At 40.0% G+C, this 21,671-nt stretch overlaps 1 protein-coding gene across 4 annotated transcripts in view; it reads right to left on the reverse strand.

Moving 5' to 3' along the window:
- Positions 1-21,671, reverse strand: part of LOC120727420 (laminin subunit alpha-3-like) — a 61,951-nt gene that overhangs the window by 13,763 nt on the left and 26,517 nt on the right. For 3 of the 4 annotated variants that reach the window (XM_040021655.1, XM_040021659.1, XM_040021660.1), the window contains exons 20-58: positions 19,358-19,457; positions 19,086-19,242; positions 18,336-18,474; positions 18,033-18,175; positions 17,796-17,899; positions 17,549-17,705; positions 17,090-17,253; positions 16,822-16,930; positions 16,635-16,732; positions 15,949-16,147; positions 15,647-15,773; positions 15,241-15,389; positions 14,689-14,804; positions 14,231-14,442; positions 13,901-14,105; positions 11,645-11,789; positions 11,409-11,549; positions 10,791-10,952; positions 9,824-9,925; positions 9,648-9,731; positions 9,323-9,553; positions 5,388-5,501; positions 4,592-4,710; positions 4,418-4,498; positions 4,202-4,302; positions 4,041-4,094; positions 3,791-3,942; positions 3,319-3,429; positions 3,124-3,226; positions 2,754-2,915; positions 2,444-2,640; positions 2,059-2,175; positions 1,662-1,816; positions 1,367-1,508; positions 1,139-1,238; positions 943-1,059; positions 671-841; positions 390-541; positions 70-261 (exon numbers count right to left, since the gene is read on the reverse strand). In XM_040021655.1, the coding sequence (XP_039877589.1) occupies positions 70-261; positions 390-541; positions 671-841; positions 943-1,059; positions 1,139-1,238; positions 1,367-1,508; positions 1,662-1,816; positions 2,059-2,175; positions 2,444-2,640; positions 2,754-2,915; positions 3,124-3,226; positions 3,319-3,429; positions 3,791-3,942; positions 4,041-4,094; positions 4,202-4,302; positions 4,418-4,498; positions 4,592-4,710; positions 5,388-5,501; positions 9,323-9,553; positions 9,648-9,731; positions 9,824-9,925; positions 10,791-10,952; positions 11,409-11,549; positions 11,645-11,789; positions 13,901-14,105; positions 14,231-14,442; positions 14,689-14,804; positions 15,241-15,389; positions 15,647-15,773; positions 15,949-16,147; positions 16,635-16,732; positions 16,822-16,930; positions 17,090-17,253; positions 17,549-17,705; positions 17,796-17,899; positions 18,033-18,175; positions 18,336-18,474; positions 19,086-19,242; positions 19,358-19,457 (5,384 nt within the window). The remainder of the gene's footprint in view (positions 1-69; positions 262-389; positions 542-670; positions 842-942; positions 1,060-1,138; positions 1,239-1,366; positions 1,509-1,661; positions 1,817-2,058; positions 2,176-2,443; positions 2,641-2,753; positions 2,916-3,123; positions 3,227-3,318; positions 3,430-3,790; positions 3,943-4,040; positions 4,095-4,201; positions 4,303-4,417; positions 4,499-4,591; positions 4,711-5,387; positions 5,502-9,322; positions 9,554-9,647; positions 9,732-9,823; positions 9,926-10,790; positions 10,953-11,408; positions 11,550-11,644; positions 11,790-13,900; positions 14,106-14,230; positions 14,443-14,688; positions 14,805-15,240; positions 15,390-15,646; positions 15,774-15,948; positions 16,148-16,634; positions 16,733-16,821; positions 16,931-17,089; positions 17,254-17,548; positions 17,706-17,795; positions 17,900-18,032; positions 18,176-18,335; positions 18,475-19,085; positions 19,243-19,357; positions 19,458-21,671) is intronic. The other variant, XM_040021657.1, reaches the window with a different exon arrangement.

Genomic DNA, 21,671 nt, shown 5'->3' on the forward strand with positions numbered 1-21,671 from the left:
CAGGTTGTAAAATCAGAATAAAAAAACATCACAGCTTTGAAATGTTCATCTGCAGTTGGGAATACTTACATCTCTATTGCCAAGGTATAACACAAACATGTTATCTTCTGTGGCCTGCCTGCGTCTGCGTTTTCCATCTCCCCGCCCTGAAGGTCTCTGTAGCATCAGAGATATGGCTGTGTAGGCTTTCAGATCATCCAGATTCTTTGGTGGATGAAGCTCCACATGACCATTACCTTGGAAGTTTATAGGGACTGTAACCTGTACAAAACACAAGGGAAAAAAAGGAAAAATGAAGCCCTGCTAGTAAAGATATTATACAGGGAACAGGTATATTTCACTTTTGCTAGGGAGGAAAACCCATAGCTGTATTTACAGAACAACCTTACCTTGTTAGCTGCGTCCCTGGCTTGTTCAATTAGATCTTTGAGCATTTTGATGTTTTCAGATATGTTGTTAATGGGTGAAACCTGTGAGGTCAGGTTCTCTACTGTTGAGATCTTATTGGTCAGAGATGGGATGGTGTTTAGCAAATTATTCACTGGAAAAACAAGAAAGGTGAGAGAAAAAAAAAAGTAAACATTTTCTAAAAGTGCATTAAAAACTGGAGAAAAAAGGAAATGCAAAAGTATTGCTGACTGGGTCTAAAAGCAAATTTTCCAAATCTCACCTGTCTGGTTGACATCGTCCAATATACCGTTTAGGTTAGAGCTCCCGGGAGACACATTGATCTTATTAAGTTCGTTTCTCATTTTGTTGAGTTTGTCCATTGTGTCACTGGCTGTTTGATTGGCTGAAGCAGCCTTCTGCTTGGCCTCATTTATCTTAGCTGCAATGTCATCTGGTGGGGAAAAATCAAAAGCAAAAAATAGTTAAGTATCTTACATCTACCAGAAACACTTTAATGTGATTAAAATCACCACATGATTTGCATTACTCTACCTCTCGTGATGTCTTTTAACTGTCCCTGTGCATCAAGAAGGTCTTTCTCAAGAGCTTTCTTCTTCTTCTTGGCATCATTAATGCGCTTATTCAGGTCAGTGATGTTGTCAGCAGTGTCTGTTTGTAGAAACCGAGAATTAGCATCTGCGCTTTTGGGTTATTGTAAATATGATAACTTAAGAAGATGACTGAATACCATTAAGGTCTTTCTCTGCTTGCTCTGCCTCAGTCAGTAGTTCTTTACTCTGACTCTTCAGCTCTTTTGCCTTTTCTGTGAGCTTCTGGTTTGTTACATTCTAAATCAAGAAGAAAAAAACATGTTTTTAAACGACTCTGTATTAATTTGAAAATCCTTTCTAATACTGAATTTACTTCATGTCGTCAAAAAAGCATGCCTGTATATTTACTTAAATGTTTGACTTACATTTAAGGTGCTCTCTGCAGCATCTTTGGCTTCCTTAGCAGCTGCCTCGGCTGCATTTATGGCATCTGTGATATTCTTGTAGGCCTCAATAGCATCTTTCGCGTTGCGCACCTCAGTTCGTCCGCTTGCATTCTTCACGGCACTATTATACAAGATGTCATGGAAAGAAAACAACCCAGACACAGAGAGAATTATTTAATTAAACTTTAAAAAAAAAAAACCCAGGAAATCTTATATATCACACACAGCTGACTCCATGTCAATAAACCGCTCATTAAAAATTTGGTTTACGTACTCCTCAATATCCTTTGCAATCTTTTCTAGGTTTTTAGCATGGTTTTCGGCAGCCTCCACGATGTCCTTCTTGGCCGCAGCCTTAGAAATTTCATTTACTTTCTTGGTCAAATCCGTCTTGGCGCCATCCAGCTGTGCTGCCAGCTGCTCATACTCCTACAGAGGAAAAGGGGCAGGTGAACGGGTGCAGGTAAAGTCACAATCCCACAAAACAACACTGACCTCACCCGCGAGCACAACAAGCAAAAACAGTGTTCAAGAGCTGAATGAAAGGTATGCAACATAGAAATGTTTTGGTTCATATTATAAATCAGGTAAATAAAAGGCGTGAGAGTGCATAAATCTCAGTGGATGGAATATTTGAGGTAAAAAAAAAAAAATAGCTTTGCCAAATGTACCGTTTTATTGTCTAAGAGCATTTTCACCAAATCTTCTGTTTTCTGTAGCTCATTCTTGGCCAAGGTCATCTGGTCCTCGACTATCTTCCGCTCATTTTTTAAGTCTTTGGTGCGTTTCTGTGGGTAACAAAGGAATCACTTCAATTAGAGGGACTAGCTCTGCTGCAATAAAACATACTACAAGAGTAACACATGAGGCATTTTTACTGTGTTGATAATATCTTATATTTACAATGCGAGTCAAAGTATTACACAAGATATATTTAACTACTAAAACAAAACAAAAAAACAGTTTGGGTCTTTCACGCAAAGTTACAAACTATTAATTAACATGCATGTGTGGTTGTTAGCTAATTAGCTTCTTAGCACCTCTTTTATTCATTACCTGCAGATCTCCTAGTGTCTTAGCATTAAGGCCATTCTGGGCATTGGCATTTTTCACTAAGTCCGCTGCATCTTTCAAGGCCTTGTCCAGCTCTTTCAGCTTGGCTTCGTAACCCTCCAGAAGACCTCGAATCTGATCCGCTGCAGCCTCATTTTCATCACACTGCTTACTTACATTATTTTTGATGTAGTCCAGCACTGAAGTATAAAGAATAAATAATGGGAATGTTATTTGACGTTAATGTTTAACCGTTTCAGTATTCAGAATACACGTGTTATAATCAGGTGCTTCTGGGATTTTACTGTCATACATTTCTTGGCTTCATCGCTTTCTTTCTTTGCAGCGGTCATCTCAGGAGTGAAATTCTTGTCTTCCATCTCTTTCACCATTGTCTCAGCTTTTTCATAAAACTTAAAGTTTTCAGCAGGCACATCACCCTCCTTGTCCGGATTCTCAAGTTCTTTCAGGAGATCTTCAAGCAAACATAACCACACACATATGCAGTTAATATTAAAGGAATGACAGTAGCATTAAATCAGAAAATCATAGAAACTAGTGAACCAATTATAAACGGAACAAAGGACAGAGTAGGGGGACAAAAAAAAGTTTAAAACACAACAGGCCAGCGCCAAGAAAAGGGACAGAGTTTAGCTTCGAAATGAATGTAATGCTCCTATTACCTTTTATTTTCTGCTCGATCTTTGATTTCAAATCCTCGGCTCTCTTGTGGGTTTTGTCAGCATCTCCGACTGCATTGTCAGCCTCAGAAGCCCTCTGGTCAGCCTTAATACATAACACAATCCCACACATTCACACACAATTCCTGACATATCAGCACATGAAAGAATATTAACAACGTATTAGGCATCCTATACCTTGTCTTTGAGGGAACGAATGTCGTCTTCAAGAGTGTCCATGTCATTTTCCAGCTGCTCAACTTTGAGTTTTTCTGTATTGACGTCAGAGTGGAATTTGCTAACAAGAACCTGCAAAAGTTACAGTAGTAAAATGTGATTTCAGTGGCGTCAAGTCAGATACTGAAACATGAGGCAGATGAGATTTGTTTTAAGACTTGTTCACTTGTGCCTGTATATATGTGAAACAAAGGGAGCAGACAAATGTACCACAGAAATTATAAGTGGAAGAATAATGACAAAAACACCCGTCAATGGTCTTTAACTGTGGAACAAAACATACTTTCACTGGTTATCATTATCATCTTGGAACATATTCCCATTGTGTACCATATTGTTTGTGTGTGTGTATAGTGTGCAAAGGACAAATTCCAAACAATCCAATGGCTCTCTCAGAGTTATATGCGGGGGCTACGGTACACTAATGTGTTACCTTGGTGTCTGCCATAGCCTTCTCCAGCTTTTTCAGCCTGTCCTGAGAGGAGGCGCTGGCAGTGGCATTGCCCAGCTCAGCCTTGATCTTTACCAGGTCATTATCTAGCTCCTCTAAGTCATGTAATAAAGTCTGGGCGCAATTATCACACTCTGAAATACAAAAGCAAATGCAATTAGCAAAGAATCAAACCAAATTTAATCAAATAGCATGCCACGCCGTACAGCCTCGAATCTTTCTTTTAATTCACCTTGGCATTGTTCATCTGTGGTTGTATCTCCTGGCTCCAGCGCATTCTTGCAAACTGTGAAAAAATAAACCCATTAAAAACCACATATTTAAAAATTAAGCCTGACATGATTAAAATGTAGCTTTTTTTTTTTTTTTTTAAATTAGGTTCCACAAACTTACCTCCAGTTCTGGGATCACAGCTGTTGCCATTGCCAGCACAGTTACAGGGGCGGCAACTTCCTCTTGGGATCAGTGGATCGCCATAGTAACCAGGAGCACACCTATGGGAAAGAGATTTCAAAAAAAGAATAAGAAGACAAATTAGAAATAATCAGCAGTGTTTTAAACTGCACACAATTATATAACAGCCTGATCACTCTATGCAGGGACACTCACCTCTCACACCTGCTACCAGCGTAGCCTGTTCTGCATATACACTCGATGTTTCCATACACCTCTCTGCAACCTACCGCAAAACTGCAGACCCACAAGGAGATTAATTTTTGTCACTAAATTATAAGTGCGATTGTAATATAGCAGTTTAGGCTTTGATTTTTTTTTTAAACTCACTTCTTTGTGCTAGTGGTGAATGGGCATGGGCACGCTCTGCACGTCCTGAGAGCTGCGTCTCCATAGTAACCTTCTTTGCAGCGCTCACATCGATCCCCAGCTGTGTTGTACCGACAGTTCTGAAAAACACATAATGTACCCATTAAAACAGGGCAGAATGAAGATCTAAAAAGATAATAGTGGATATATAATGTGTGGAAAAAAAACCTGTGTGTACACAGCAGCAAGCATTTGACAGACATGTTTATCTCCCGGAAACCAAGCCTTTTTTATTACACTGGCACAGAAGCAAACATCTGAGGGGCAAGAGGGAAAAAAAACATGCCTCTGCTAAAACTATCAGTAGTGTGTTTGATTTACTTGTTGTGTCCATTTGGCTGTGGATGTGTGCATCCACGCATGCATTGTATCCACAAGCCCAGTCTTGAGTGTGTTGTATCATAATAATACAACAAAGCTTAGTTTAGGAAGTGCATTAAGGCAAATCTATGTAAAGTAAGCGAGGAAGTACAAAAAATGGGAAATCAAATAACGCATAACAAAAAATTCTTTAGATGGTGATTTTTTTTTTTTAAAACAAACGCAGCAACAACTGAAAGGAGGCAGGGTTGTGCAATAAATGTGTGCCAAAAGATGTGCCCTGAAGGTGAGAGGGTCTGGACTCTGACTAAACGATGCATCACAATGGAGTCAGCTGGGCTGAAGTAGTCATTCTTGGTCGTTCATGTTTGTTGCTTTCTGCGTACCAGTGGTCATGGAGTCATACCAGGAGGTAAGAGTTAAGTGTATTTCTTACCAGGCACCGCCCTGTCCTGTCTTCACACTCATCGGAGAGACCGTTGCACTCACAGGCAACACAGAGGCCCAGGAAAGGACTGCTGCCATCTTTGTAGTAACCAGGCTGACATTTCTGAAGAAGAAAAACACAAATGCGAAGACATATAAGTACATCTATATTTAAGGCGATTTTATGTTCAAGGAACTTTGGCAGTATACTTAAAGTTAATTCTCTAATATCATTAAAACACAACATCATCGAGTATACCTTTGATAATATACTGAGAAATATGAGGGGAGGGCAGGGATATTTGGTAATTTTTGAAGAATTATTTTCAAAAATCTTACTCATTAATTTGCAAACTACCATTAGTTATTAACAATTTTAAAAAATCTGTTTGCCCATATTTCATATCATATTGCACACCTTTTGGACAATATGGAAAAAACCCTAAAACTCAATAAAACACCGCAAACATGTTGTCACACAGGATGAATGTAGCTCTGTTTGGTGTCAGGGAGTGTGAAAATTCAGGCAGAAATTAACTTTCAATCTTTAACTTTTAACCGTTATTCTGATATCATTTGGATTAACGGTTAACTCTTAGCACGCCCTTTGGGGTCAGAGATAACAGTCTTCCAGCGACTAGGAATCTACACTTGACACAGTGTAACCCAGAGTAAAAGTATAAATAACATATCACACCCTCTGACTTTTACCTGAATCTGAGAACTGGCATCACTGTCATCAATAGAAGGATATTGAAGCATCTGTCCTCTGTCATTTATCGATGGATACTCAATCCTCTGAGTTCCCCGGTCGGTAAGCTTAGGGTATTGTATCCTCTGAGCCCATCTGTCATGAAGTCTGCTGTCAAAGGGCCTGTGCCCAGCGCAGCAAAGTCCAATAAAAGTCCAATATATCAGGGTCTGGAGCAGAACCCTTCTACGCCAATATCTATCCATATAGCTATCTGACATTCCCAGTGTTTAGTCCGCGTGAAATAATCTGACACCCTTTCCCTCTGCCTTTTAAATGGAAACGCTCGCACTCAACCGCACCGGTACAAAGAAGACACACCCATTTACCTGACTCAGCCTCTCAGCTCAGCATGAGTGTTTGCAGACACAAGAACACACAAGTGCAAGTGCTTACATGCAGTGTCTGCCCCATTCCTGCTCTTATACGCACACGCACACACAGAATGGTTCAAGACACATTTTGTAGACATAGAGATATTCATGAAGACTCAATGTTTTTAAGTTTTCCTTTTCGCTTGTTATTTTAGGTATATTTGGAATAAACTATTCTATTCTATTCCATTCCATTTTGTTCTATTCTATTCTATTCTATTCTATTCACAGTGAAAAAATGGGTGTAGGATGTGAATGCCCACAAAAGAAATCGGATGTCATCACAGAAAAAAAGAAAATCACAATATTGCTGTATTTACTTCAAAGTTAAAAGGCTGTGGTAATTGAGCCTTTTACTTGAAAAGCAAGTAAAACATTCAGCACGGTATTACCATTCAGTAATATTCTCTGTATACGTGTGTGATTTATAAGAGGGCTTTTGCAAGAATACATGACCAGGAGGCTAGTTAGACATCGATAGACCGCACCTGAATCACGCTGCACAAACACACAGCAGACACAACTAGGCGTGCCGGCTGTACTTACAGACACACGCATATTAGGTGCACTAAGGCAAAATCACTCAGGTTTACGAGTAATGCTATGTTGCTATGCAACACACCTCACACATCAAGGCGAGGCTCGTTGTCATATAGCCTCTGGGCACATGTAGTCAACTTCCTATCAACACACCCAAGATGGTGGATCAAGCACACACACACACACGCACACACAGAGGGGGGCAGTTAGTAATCTATCGCAACAGCGCTTCAACAAACAAGCAACATATCTAAAGCTTTTCATTTTTTCCCCTAGTTCACATAATATGTGTTCTCCTTTACACGTTGTTCTCCCCTTTAATAAGCTCTGTTATCATGTTTAATCCACTCCTGGGTGGAAAACTGCACACAAATCAAGTTTGGGAAGCACAAACTACATCAGCCTCTGGATCAACTCAGCCTCCTTTCCATTCAAGGAAAGCTTTCCCTTCTACATTTCTCTGCGCTGTATCCACACCAGCGATTATAATTTTATAATCACAAATATTATGTCTGCATGATTGCGCCACGTATCCCAGCCCAGGGCTACATAATTTTTCTGCACAGCTCTCTGGATGTTATTTTCCATCAAATTCCACCCTTGTACATTTTTCTGAGGTAAAGGGTGCGGTTCTTGGCCCAGACATGTCAAGGCAGCCTAGAAATATGAAAGGAGGCCCAGCTCTTCAGTCAATGCACTTCTCCACACTTTCTTGCTTCTTAAATAAATGTTATTGTGAACTAAAGCCAAAATAAAAGTTAAAACTACGTGTGGAGAAACATCTTAGTTAATTGATGAGCTACTGATGTAGTTGCTCATCCCAGCTCATGAGCGATCACAAGTGTGAATCAGAATCAGAATACTTTATTGATCCCTAAAGAAATGATATAGTACAGAAGTACAGAAAGAAAGTGACACGTGTTCTTGTCATTGATTCGCTGTATTGAATTCAAATCTACTGAGAAGTTAAGGAGGCTTACAAAAAGCCAAACTAATCTCATTCACCATCAAAATAAAATATTTCAGTGCAAAGAAATTCTGGAAAAGCTGGGACACTGTTTGAAATGTAAATAAAAACAGATTTAAATGATTTGCAAACCTCATCAAGCCATAATTTAGTCAAAATAGAAGATAGAAAACTTATCAAATGTTTAAGTGAGACATTTTATTATTCGAAGAAAAAAAATGAGCTACTTTATGGCAGCAACACACCTAAAAGAAGTTGGGAAAATGAGCTGATATTTTTCGTGAAATAGTAAAATGTCTCAGATTAAACAGATTGTGTTATATATGTTCTATTGTGAATAAAATACGGAATTGTGAGATATGTAAATTATTGGGTTCTGTTTTATATTTGCAATTTACACGGTTTCTCAGTTTTTCAGAACTGGGCTTGTATCACTAGATGATTTGTAGCAACAATGGCCAGTAAAGCATAAAAATATGTTAACTCATCAATGTGTCATTGATCATATTACTCATGTTGCCTTAATGATGATAGGAAAGTCCCAATCGTGCCTTCCTTAATATTAGATTTAACAGGATACGACCGGTATGGACTACAGATACAAAAGCTATATTTCAATCACATCATTTGGTATTTCATGACGTTTCTTCTTTATCATTATGTGCATACAAATTTTATCAACACTGAGAATCTGATAAATCAACTTTAACTTTAACTGACTTGAATTGAACATTGTTCAGTACATCAGGAGTGAAGATTTATTAAGGTTAGGGAGTGAAAATGGAAAAGTGTCCATAAAACAGCAAATTTGACCTTGTTCAGCGGATCGGGTCTTTCAGGGGGTCTTTCAGGGGGTCTTTCAGGGGTTCAGGGGCCAATGTGTGTGTATATGTGTGAAAATTCAATTAAAGAGGTGATCATCTCTTTTATATGTTCAAGTGCATAGTGTGGAGGATGTCATAAGGCCTTGAGGCAATCACATGTAAAACACAATATTTATGAGTGTTTTAAGTTGTAAATCAGTCAGATTTGACCCGAACGCGACAGGAAGCCAAGGAGAATGCAAGACTACCAAATACACTATGTGGATAAAAGTACAGGGCCACCTACACATTACACCTAGAGTAGCTGCCATGGAAATCCATGCCATGAAGCTCCCAGCACATAGTTTTTGTGCTGATGTTAATGCGAGAGGAGGTCTGGAACTCTGTAGTTACTGTGTCAGCAGAGCACTGGCAACTTTTAAGCAAAGATTAAGGGAGGTGGCCCAATACTTCTGTCCATACAACATATTTGATGGCCTTCAAACTCACCTCACAGGAGTCACCAGTATACTGAGAGGGGCAGGAACATTTCTCCACTAAGTTACTAGGACCTCCAGTCCCTGAGGTTGTGGCCCCTTCTAGGCCCACCTCACCCAAGCTGAGTCTCTGGCTCTGGGTGAAGTACAAGGCTCGGATCCTAAGGCCCACCAGACCAGCCAAGACCATCATCAGTTCCTCTCTGGAGACAGGCCTGTTGTTGATAGCGTGTCGCCAGTTCCCCTGCAAACAACACAAAGTTTACAGATTTATCCTGAGAAATCAGTATGGAGAGAAAGAGAAAATAAAATGGTTATAAGAAAGTGTAGTCCTTTACCTCCAACATCTGTACTCTGCCTTGATAGAGCCTGTCTGGAAGTGGAGCTTTTGGAGATGTGTGGATCAGAGTCATGTTATGACCCTGAGGAAAAAATAATGACATGGATAAATACACTGCCACTGTAACCAAAAAAAAAAGAAAGAAAAGAAAAGAAAACTCCTAGCATTACGTACAGTTAGGACAACATCAGGTCTTTTCCCAATCGGATTCATCCCCTCACTGGGAATCCCGAATGATTTGGACTGGTAAGTCAGGAAACCACCGTAAGATGAAACCTAGAAAAGGATAGAGACTTCTGTTAGTTAATTTGGAGAAAAAGTTGCATATAGACGGTTAGTGTAAAGGACATTTTAATATATATTCGACATAGATCCTTTTCAGTTGGGAGGTAATGGTTAAACTTGTGATTTTTCAGATATCATATGGCCTTTTAATTCTTCCTTTTAAATTGTTTAAGATTTTTGTTTAGAGTTTTGTTGATGTATGCTGACAGCCTTTCTGCACTTCTTCCTGTCTTAGCTGACAATGATGATTGGTGGAGAAAATGTTCCTTTAGCAAAAGCAGCAATACAACAGTATAGAAATACCTAAAAAGAATATAATAATACTATAATTAAAATTAAATCATGTGTGGAAATTTAAAAAAAAAACTGGAAGATGCAAAAATGTGAACACACCTGAAATATCGACAATGATCCTTTACTCCAAAACTGTATATATGCACAACAGTTATCAGTGAATTGTCATATTCAGTCATGTTAAAAAAGTTTAAAACATGAACGCAACTGGGTTGCCGGATTCTTAGTATGGATCTTGATAATTATAGGTTTACTTTTCAATAGTCAAAGTCAAGGTCAAAGTCAAATTTATTCATATAGCACATTTAAAACAACAACCGTTGACCAAGGTGCTGTACAATAAAGATAATTAAAAGAAATAAAGACACAGGGTGACATGATAAGAGTTAAGAAAAAGAATCATAAAATTAGAAGATTTGAATAAAACTGAGTTTCATTCAAGAATAAAAAAGCTAAAAAACATTTTTGTGGAAATAACCTCCAGTATCTGTTTCTCTGTTTAGACAGCAGCACATATTCCCAATAAACAGCATTCCTCGCCATGACGTCTCCACTGACTCACCCTGTTTCCCAGATAGGACGGTGGTGCCACCCAGTGTAATGTTTGAACTGCGGGAGAAAGTTCCTGGATATCTGCCACCACCGTGTTACTGGCTTTGTTCAACACAGATGTAACCTCCTCTCTGTCGGGACTTTCCAAACGCCAGCCCTGCATATCAACAAACTAATAACAGAGAAACGTAAGAAAAAAAATAACTGTGTTTTCCAGATCATTTTTGACGTTAGTAAAATGAGTATTATCTGTATTAGTAAAATAGGAGCACACTGACGACTTCTTAAACAGAACACCAGATTAGCAAAGTCAATAACTCCATTTCCAAGACAAGCTTGCAAAAAGGACTTTGCGCAAGACACGGGTGGATGGGTCAATGAGTTCATCCAGTAACTTTAGAGACACTAACAAGAAAAGCTCTATTATAAAGGCACCCAGGTTACAGTAAAACCTGCATTGCGTGGTGTGCATTTGAGATGCACACCACGCGATGCTTTTGTGATCAACACCAGCTTTTATTAAAAAACCCATTGTTTGCCACATAACGTCTCTCAGCCAAAAGGCGCTGCAGGCAGAAAATTTTTAAAGGCATTCGTAGACATGCAGGAGCAAGAAAAGCCAACACACCTTCCCCCTGCGTTTGCTGGAGCTCTGACACTGGTCAGTGACTCCAAAGCAGAAGCAGCTGGTACAGCCGAGAGGGTTTGAGGGGTCAAAATAGAAGGACCTTTCCCGACAAGTATCACACCTGACCCCAGCAACATTTCTCTGCAAACGTGGCGGCAATGACAAAGAGAAAGTCAGACAAAGAACACTAAGAAACAGGGAGTTCTTAAATAAGACATTTCATTTATTGAACCGACCTTGCAGAGACACCTTCCTGTGTCTGGGTCACACACATTAGATGTAACTCCACCTTGATTACAGTCACAGGGCAGACAGTCAGGGAAGCGATAATAACCTGGAGCACAGCGATCACACTTCCGGCCTCCAATCCTCGGCTTACAACTGTAAAAATGCAGAGACATAATCACAATTAAAGATCTTCAGTGTACATTTGAAACAGAAATGGTCTCTGAACAGCTTGTATGGCAAAGAAAACTGTAAAACTCCCCATTTCTATAAGAGTGAAAACAGTACTGTGTAATTGTAATACTCTATCAGTAAGGTCTGGATACCTTTAAAATAACCTTTGCATAGTTTTCAGTTCTCACAGCAACATTTATGGAGTTATTCAAGGTAGTTGGCAAGCAAGTTGCTTCAAACATCATTAAAAACTTACAGTTCACATTCTGATTTGATTTAGAGTTTAAGGCAAGAATGAGATGTGTTATCTGTTAGCTTGCGTTGTTGTTTTCATCGCTGTACATAGGTGTTGTTTTGCTGGCTATATGTTTGGACTAGATATGCTGTTGCACAATGAGTTTGTACGGACATGAACATGCTCTCTGATGTTATCGCACTGCATAAGAATCTAAACACCTGAAATGCCTAGAGCTTTTTCATGTTACTGTTTTTGACAGAAAAGGGAGATGTGTAAAACAACATGACTGGACTGTGAACTGTGAAAGTCAGGGCTGACACCAATGTTTAAAATAACAATTTAAACAGCCTATAGCTGATGCTCGTGCTGTTTTTGATCATTTTGCGTAAAGAAATTAAAAAGAAAATTAAAAAATAAATTAGGCTCTTTGTCACATACTCATGATATCAGCCCATACCAACATTCCCCTAATGTACTGCTGCATCTGTAGACGTAACATCTCATTAATCATGTTGCTGTCATGCTTCATATCTGCTGTTGGAAGCTGCAGGTCAGATTCCAGTCTTTTTTTGTCACCACTCAAGAATCAGTGCATGACAGATTGTTACTCACAAGGGACAGGCATTACAAGCACAGCTGTTTAATAGAGAAACTACACAATCACATAATTAAGAAGAAATAGTTAATTATATCTATCCACTTTTATTCCATTTATCCAATTCAGGGTTTGCAGGGAAGCTGGAGGCTATCCCATCCTGGACACATCACCCAAGCACTCATTTACACCTGCAACTAATTTTGAATCAGCAATTAAACTAACTGAAACTAATGTCTCTGGACTGTGGAAGCAAAGTGGAACACCCAAAGAGCACAGCTGGCAAGTGGATTCAAACCTGTGCTGTGTAACCACAGCAGCATTGTGCTGTGCTCCTGAAATATATTGGATGGATGGATGGATGGATGGATGGATGGATGGATGGATGGATGGATGCATGGATGGATGGATGGATGGATGGATGGATGGATGGATGAACTGTCATGATCCTGGCTTTTCCAGCATTTTCTGCTATGGACTCACTTTCCTGTTTGATATTTTCCATTCGACTTTGTTGGAGTTTTCAGTTTGGATATTACCTCTGCCTAAGTTATGTTTTCATCCTGATCTTGTTAGTTGTTAAGTTTTGAGTTTTGGAGGCACCGTCCAAAGACACAGGGGAAAATATGGCATGAAGTGACACAGTGTGTGCCTCTGTCTTAAGTGGATTAAAAACTTGCTAAAGTTGTTTCACATCGCTCAGAGGAACACATGTTTATAGATGCATCCCTACCGAACCCTAACAATGATTCTAGGACAGAACAGCAGCTAAAATAACTCAAATGTTAACCCTTTAACGCATATTGTATCATATCTGATTTGAGTTTTTGAGACTTCTACATCATCAGTATTTTGGGTTTTTTGGGGGGTTTCTTCCTGAAAAACTTCCATAAATTGCACAATACATTTTAAGCAATTTTAAAAAATGGTACATGTAGCAAATACTATGCAAATAAAAATCGTATGTGGAAATTAACATTATTTTTTAAACACATTTGGCTCAAACTCTCCATTTTGTTTTTTAATTAGAATTTTTTGGTAATTATTTCATATTTCAGGCTTTAAGGGGTCAATGATATGATATGAAGTATTTAAAGACTATCGCATGAGATCATAAGAACAAACCTCAGCTTCCATTTATCCTTAGTTAGCAACAGAGCTGGAAAAGTTGCTTTCAAATATGATTTATTTGGCCATTTACAAGGTAAATGCAAATATGGTAACCTGCACAGTTTGCTCTTCGTGTAGGTTTCAGCTCACCTGCACTGACCAGTATTGCGGTCACACTGAGCCCCTGCATTTGCAGCGATGCCGCTTGGGGAGCATTCACAATTCTCACAGCCCAGCAAAGGGTGGTAGCTGAAAGTCTGATTCTGACACACATCGCAGGCCGGTCTGACTGTCTGAGGAGGGCAGATGCAGCGTCCTGTCACTTCGTCGCATAGTCGGCGGCCACAATCACACGCTGCGCAGAGAGGACCGTAATGAGGACAAAATTAGATGCAAATTGTATTTTGAGAGTAAGTAACAAGGAGTGAATGATGACTTAAAAAGAAAAGAACTACAAATCAAAGGTAAATGTTGACTCACGTCTGCAGTAGGGAAATCCGAAGTATCCAGTGGCACACTTTGTGCACTGCCGCCCAATCACATGCGGCCTGCAGGGACACTGTCCTCCAACTGCATCACAGACGCTTCCTGTAGAGCCAGATGTGTCACAGTCGCACGGCAGAGCACCATCGTTATATGCTGCTACAAGAGAGCGGGACGAGTCTCTGCAGAACTGGGAAGATGTTCTTGGGCTAAAGTGACACACACAAAGATTACTTTTAAATACAAATGTGGTTTTATACTCAAACATGACAGCTAGAGGGCACCATTTCCAAAAACATTGGTGTTTTGAAGGCTGTTACCTCAGCATGGGTAATGAAATATCACATATATTAATATCAATATATTAAAACCATCAGCTATATATCATCACAAAAAAAAAAAAAAAACCATGTCAAATTGTTGAATGCTTATGTCATTATTTGTTGGATACCTACTCAATATAGAACCCTTCTTCTCGGCACTGCTGTATGAAATCTTCAGATTTATCCAGAGGTTTCTCTCTGAGGAGCTCTGGGGTGTAAACGCTATCAGGTACCAACATGATATAATCCTAAATAAAAGATAGAAACCATATCAAAAACAATCTCATATACCCTACATCTTTGTTTAAGTAATACAGAGTGATAAAGGATTTAAAGTTATTTCGGCTTTTTTATTATTTGCTTCAGCTTAATGGAGAAGGAAAATGAAAGCACACTGAACAGTACACAATCATAGCCCAACCTGCCCCCTGCCTTATACAGCCTGGAAGCTTAGCCTTTATAAACCCACAAGCCACTGCCAGGTAGAATACAGTCGTTTCATTGTTGTTGTTGGGGATATGGCATAACACTGAGGAGAGAGGACCTCAGGATGCCAAGTCCTCAACCTGAACAACACTAGTGCAAAACACAGGCTTCGCATGCCTTCAGACTGTAAACAAGTATTTTTATATTTCTCGCTCATTCAGTTCCGATGGTGTTTAATATGTAACACAAAACACTGACCAGAATCAGAGTTTTTCTAGGTGGCACCCTCACAGAGATGACGGGTAGCTGCCAAGGATTTCTCTCAAAGTCAAGGGCAATGCGCCCATCAGCAATGACTACCTCCCTGCATCCTGAGACTGCTGGGCAGAACGAAGCATTTATCATACCTGCAAGAAAAGGACATTTTAAATGGGTAAAGAGAGAAGACAGGAGGGCGCCGCACAGTGACTCATCGCCCTGTTAAAGCCATGTGGGGGAGCTGATCCAAGGCCTCTGCTCATTTTCTCATGAGCATTGGAACTTTATCTGCTCTTAAATAGGAATCAACACCTCTGTGGGAATGATTTCCCAGTCACTGTCAAAGTAAAAAAAAAAAAACATCTAAGGGGAGGCAGTAAGGACTTCATTCCTCTCCAACACTCACCCTTCCATTCACGGCCCGCGTCAACTCGCACTTCCACAGGGAAGGAGATATGTTCAGGCTGGTGATAATGCACTATTATCACATACCTGCCCGGAAGAGGCACATTGGGGGTGAAAGTAATCTCCGTCTGTGAAAAGAAAAAAAAAAAAAACATGAGAAAACCTGAATGAGTGTCTTTTGGACTGGGTAAATAAAAAAATAAAAAAAACAAGCAAAAAAACCCAGCAGGACAGCACAAACTGAATGTTTTGGGGGCAAAGCTGCTAAATAATTCAACCAGCTGAGGAAGGGCACAGTGATACCTGTGGGAATTTAAGTAGTATCCCATCACACTCAGGTTCACGGACAGGGATCACCCCAGACTGTCGTCTCCGCCTCCAATCCTCAATCTCTCTTTGTTGGGGAGCCACAGCTGGTGTGGACAATAGCTGGCCATCGCGGGCTGCATACAGGATCCAAGCTGAAGTGGGTTTGTCAAACTGCCTCGGGACACAGTGCCAGCTAAACACAGTAAACAAGAATTCAGCTTCAACATGTTTTCACTCTCATATTATTTGTTAAGAATATACAAAAAAATAATTTCATCGTGATACAGAGGCCAACGTTTATAAAGTATCTGAATGATTTTAGAGGCTCAGCAGTGCGGAAGACATTATTGCGTTCATTGTTTTAAATTTGTGGGCATTTTTACGCTGAAGTACAACAACTGCAACAAGTCAATTCTAAGTATTTGTTTGTTGGCTTATTTTTCCCTTCTGAGTAGATTTCCTGTTCTCTGCTCAAGGTGACGTGCACAGCAAATAACAGAGCTCGACATTGACAGCTGGAAAAGCGGTAACATCCAACCCGCTCATTACATTCAGAGACGATTTAGTATGAGAGAAGACTGAGTTAGACTGTAAGTTCAGCCTGAGGTAAGTGAGCTTGCCAACCTCAGGGAATGCATACAATCACACCTGGAAAACAGCTGTGTCCGTTCAAGACTTACGTGTCTTCGGTGAAGCGACCGTGAGTGGAGACGCACAGGACTTTAGGGTCTACATACTCAATGGAGAACTCGTCTGCAGGAACCGCGTACACTTTATACTACACAGAGAAAAAGATGTCTTTAAAGCTCCATGTTGCTGCCTCGATATGAAGCTGTGACGCATCTTTTGGCCAAACTTTTCACTTACCAGAAGGAATGATGCTGTGGAGGTCTGCAAGAGGACTTCAGTCCTGTGACTTAGCTGAAACACTGCTACTTGGTTTCTGTTGTCCACCGCCACACTTCGACACAGATTGCTGCACGGGTTAGGAAACACAACAACACGTACATGAAACGTGCACATATTATTTAAGCTTCTATCTCTAGGATATTGATAAGTATTCAGTTAATAAAGACCTAAATCAAATCAATATTACTACAAGTAATGTTATGAAAGCATCAAGTGTGGCATTCACCTGAAGGCACAGCTGTAAATATTAGCCCTGCCCATAACCGGGTCAACTGATTGTCCACTGATGAGTATGTTGACATTTTGGACAGTGTCCACCTCGCTGGCATACTCCAGAATAAGCATGTATGGCCCAGAATCAGGTACAGGCAGGCTGAGCTGCAGCTGAGACTAGAGGAGACAGAACATTTATTTAAGGGAGCGATTCAGGCTTTTTAGGATAATAAAACTGAAAAACATAAACCGCAAAAAGAAGTAAATCAAACATCAAAATATAAATGCAATGTTCACAGATTGATTATCATTGGGAAGTAAGATCCAGTCTATAAACTGAACTGCAGTCTCGCGGTTTTATTCCGGACTTTAGTGCAGATAAAGGGAACCTGTTTTTTTCTTTTAATAGCTTAACCGTTTTTACACCGCACACGCAATTTTTACACTAACATTCATCTTTAAAATACTGAACCTGTCTCCCATTGAGAGCAGCCATTTCAGGGTGATCAGGGGTGAGGCGCCGCACACGAGCCTGCCTCCTCTTGCGCCCACGCCGGGTTGTGAATTTTCCCTGTGAGCCCAGTGCGGAGCTGAAGCCATCCAGGGCTATGTGCTTATACAACAGACAGCTGAGACACACGCACACACGCAAAAAGAAAAAAGTTAACAATCTACCAACAACAAGAAAGATGAGAAAAATAGTGGAGAATGAAATTTACTTTTCATGCTTGTTTGCGGTGGGTAAATATGTGCATGGCTGAGTGATCTTTTCCTGCAGGAGAGGCGCTTCATAGTAATCCTGGGGTAGTAACACTAAGTAGTCCTGATAAAGGCAATGACACAGAGTGACAATACATATATATATTGTTTTTTTAAACTTGCAAAACACCACATGACCAGTAATTTTCCACTTTTAAAATGACATCTATACATCAGTGATTTCTTTATAAACTTACCAGGAGAACTCCTTCTGCTCTTATGTGCATGATCCATGTCCCAGGAGTCAATTCAAAGGGCTCAGCAAAGCCGTCTCCAGGCACGGTGAGGAAGGATGGGGACGGACTAACGGGAAATATTACTTCTTTACTCTGTTCTGACCCTGCAGAGCACCGAGCACAGATGGCTTTAATGTCAGACACTGGCAAACAGACATTTTCCAAATCAAGACAGCACGCCCGGATTTAGAATGCATGACGGGTTAGAGTTGACATTTTAATGGTGAAATATGGGAGATGATTCAGTTTCAGAGGCAGCCTTACCTGGAGTGCCTCTGCTATTGGTCGCCTTGATGCTAGCAATCACACGGGTGCTGCTGGGGTTACTGAACCGCAGAACAACACGGAACAAATGCTGCCTCCCATCTTTCGGCTCAACATGCACTGTTACTCTGACTTCAGTCTGCGGGGAGGACAACAACACACACAGCTGACTGCGAGGGTAGGGGTTTGAGTAGATGACGAGGGAACAACATTAAAGAAAAGCAAAAGTTAAAAATGAAGTTAGGTGGATGAGAAGTCAGGCAAAGAGAGAGTGTTAATCAACAGGCAGCAAGCAAGGTGAAGAAAGCATAACAGGAGGAGCAAAGCAGACCCTTCACTTACAGTCACAGCAAGACTGATAGCCAGTTTCATCCACCACCAAGATCCAAGCTCGCACTTGTGCTCTCCCCTTATGTCGGGGGGTGGCGTAGTGCATTAGAATATGGAAAGGTCCAGAAAAGCCAACAGTGAGCATTAAGATCACCTCTGGCTGAAGAGAGAGAGTGTTAGTGCTAAGAGAGCTGATGTCCTCAATTGTGTATCAGCACTGAAATTACAAAAGGCTGTGCCCTCAGGTGAAGATTATTTGTGCAGTGGCAAAAGCAAAAGAATCACAGTGGTAACAGAGAAGACTGGAAAAGGAAAACTGTGATAATACAAAAGTGGCAGACACTACTAGTCTCATGTAATTTATACAACAATGACATTAAAGCATCTGATACATTAATGCACAAGTTTGAATGGACGAACCTGTGCGGGGGACATCACAGCGTAACCTCTCCAGCTGAAGTCTGGGAACTCCTGGGAGCTATAACCAAAGCGTACTGGTCTGGAATTTGGTGAGGTACCATCCTCCACCTCAAACTTCAGCTGGTGCAGAGTGGGAAAGTAGTAGCCAGGTGCTGGCCTGGTAAAAAAAAAAAAAAAAAAAAAGTTAAATCGTTTGATTAAATTCTGCAAATATGTTAAAAAAGAACCATTTTCATCCCAATTTAATGACATTAAAATCTGCCATGTCTTACTCGGTGCATTTATGGCCAATGATATTCCTCCGACACTGGCACTGTCCCGATATGTCATTGCATGACATGCCAATGGCACCACCTATATCGCATTGGCAACCTTTTGAGGGAATAGAAAAAAAACAATCATTTTCTACATCAAACATGTTCCTTTATGTGATATTACACTGAAAATCAGTGCTTCTTCTCTGACCATACGTTGGAGTTGTTTTGGGGCACATATTATGCAACTGTCCTTCTGAATATGAAAATATTTACACTCAACCAGATGCCAAGATTTATCACCGGCGTTACAGAAAGTACCCTATTTAAATATGTCAGCATTTGGTTGTCTTTTGAAAAACATTTTTTTTATTTTGCGCATGTTCTTGAAATCCTCGTGAGACTATCTTTTCACAGAAATACTTCTTTAGGAGACGTAGGTGTCAAAGCAATAATGTTTACTACATCCTGGCATCAAGAAGGACAAAGACGACCACAAGCCCTCACTGGATGCACTATCACACATTTCTGAAGGCTGTTCTTCAACAGGGAGAATTTATACTTTTGTAATATTCTTTGGTTTACATAAGAAAAAGAAGGTCCTCTGTTATCTTCCTTAGATAGAAGATCCCTGACAGACCTTGGGGCCTCCCAAGATGAAAATAAGGGACGCCTGAGCAGAAACCACAAGGACGGCACCAGGGTTAGGTCACTGCACTCCTAATAAGCTGCACTAAGCATGACCTTTCAGACCTCACCTATAAAAAATATTCTGTGCACTTTGCCGTTTATTTTTATTATAATATATATTTAACACGTTAAGCCATAAGAAAGGATGATTTGTGCATTTTAACCTTTAGAAACTTTCATCAAAGATCATTATTCTGCATTCAGTATTGTTTTCAACAATGTAAGAAAAAAAAAAAAGCTTTGATGATTGAAATGTCTTGGTGTCCCTAAACTTCAGAGGAGATCTGTACTGTACTATGTATTAGTACTTATGTACTAATAAAGTGGTTGTTCTTATTACTAAGGGACAATAACATTTAATGTTTAAATGTATCCAATGCAAAGTTTCAGGCTTTACAGAGAAACTTAACAACCTTGTTTATCTTCAACAGAGGTTTTATTAAAAGTTTTGTCAAGCAAGTAAGCAAGTAGAATTAGTGCATTATGCAAATATTTCTACTGCCACAAACACACAAGAAAAAAAAAAGAAGAGGGATATGGCTGTAATACCAAACCAAATAGCCCAAAACCTGTTTGGCTACATACACAAAATTTATTTTATATACAAAATATAAATATAGAACATACAGCTTGAGCTTTAGACATAGTTCCTTCCTGCCTTGGTCTATCTGCTTCTTAACAGATTTCCCTGAATGTTGTCATTCATTTCTATGCTAAAAAAACATGATCCATCACATTTCACAGGTTATTGTAATATATGACGCACATAAAGAAAGTTTTAAGCTCTGCTGTCTTTGCTTGGCTGTACAGCAGAAATGATTGGAGATTATGTATCGGAATTTCAGGAGTAGGACAACGCCAAACACGCTCCTTCTGTCATCTATATAGGTTCCCCCAGTTCTGCAAGCTGATCATTCTCGTTTACGTGCCCCACCCTCCCTCCCTCCTTGTTCTCCATTCTTCAGCTTCTTCACTTCTATTTACTACATGGGGATCTGCCAGGCCCGGGAGCCGTCGCCAGTCCCCTTTGAGGCCTTCCTCAAACCGCAGCTCAATTCATGTCAAAGCATTCACTTTTACCTACTAAAACGCTGTCAAACCTAAAATGAGGACATGGGCCCAGCTAGTGAAATGAGAATTAAAGTCCACTAAGAGGTCAAGGAGATTAAAAGACAGTCAAATCAACGTAACTTAGTCTAATTTCACGAAAATCTAACCAATACTGCAGGACAACAAGGGATTCCTGTAAAAGTGGAAAAGCCCCCAAGAAATAACAAATATGAATTTAAAAATTTGAGTGAAGAGCCACTAGGTCATCACTGTTTGTAAGTTTAGCTGAATGCTGCCCACTACTGTGGCAGGAGTAGCAATTCTTATCGATTATGCTGTTGACGACCAGTCTTTTGGCTGGTTAAGATAAAAGCTTAAAACATCACTAAGGCACCTGTTTTTCAGTCAACACAATAATTTCTAACAATAGTCAGTGTTGCACTGAGGTTGGCTCGCTAAATATTTAAAGTCATTGGTAAAAACAGCGAAAAAGGAAGTATGCTTGGTTGCCATTTTCTTTCTTAAAGTGTATCCTTTAATAATACAGCACATGTAAGCAAGAAACAAGGTTGGAAGTTCAGCAAAGAAACAC

The sequence above is a fragment of the Simochromis diagramma genome, unplaced genomic scaffold, assembly GCF_900408965.1.
Source record: "Simochromis diagramma unplaced genomic scaffold, fSimDia1.1 OVJJ01000205.1, whole genome shotgun sequence".
Lineage (NCBI taxonomy): Eukaryota > Metazoa > Chordata > Actinopteri > Cichliformes > Cichlidae > Simochromis > Simochromis diagramma.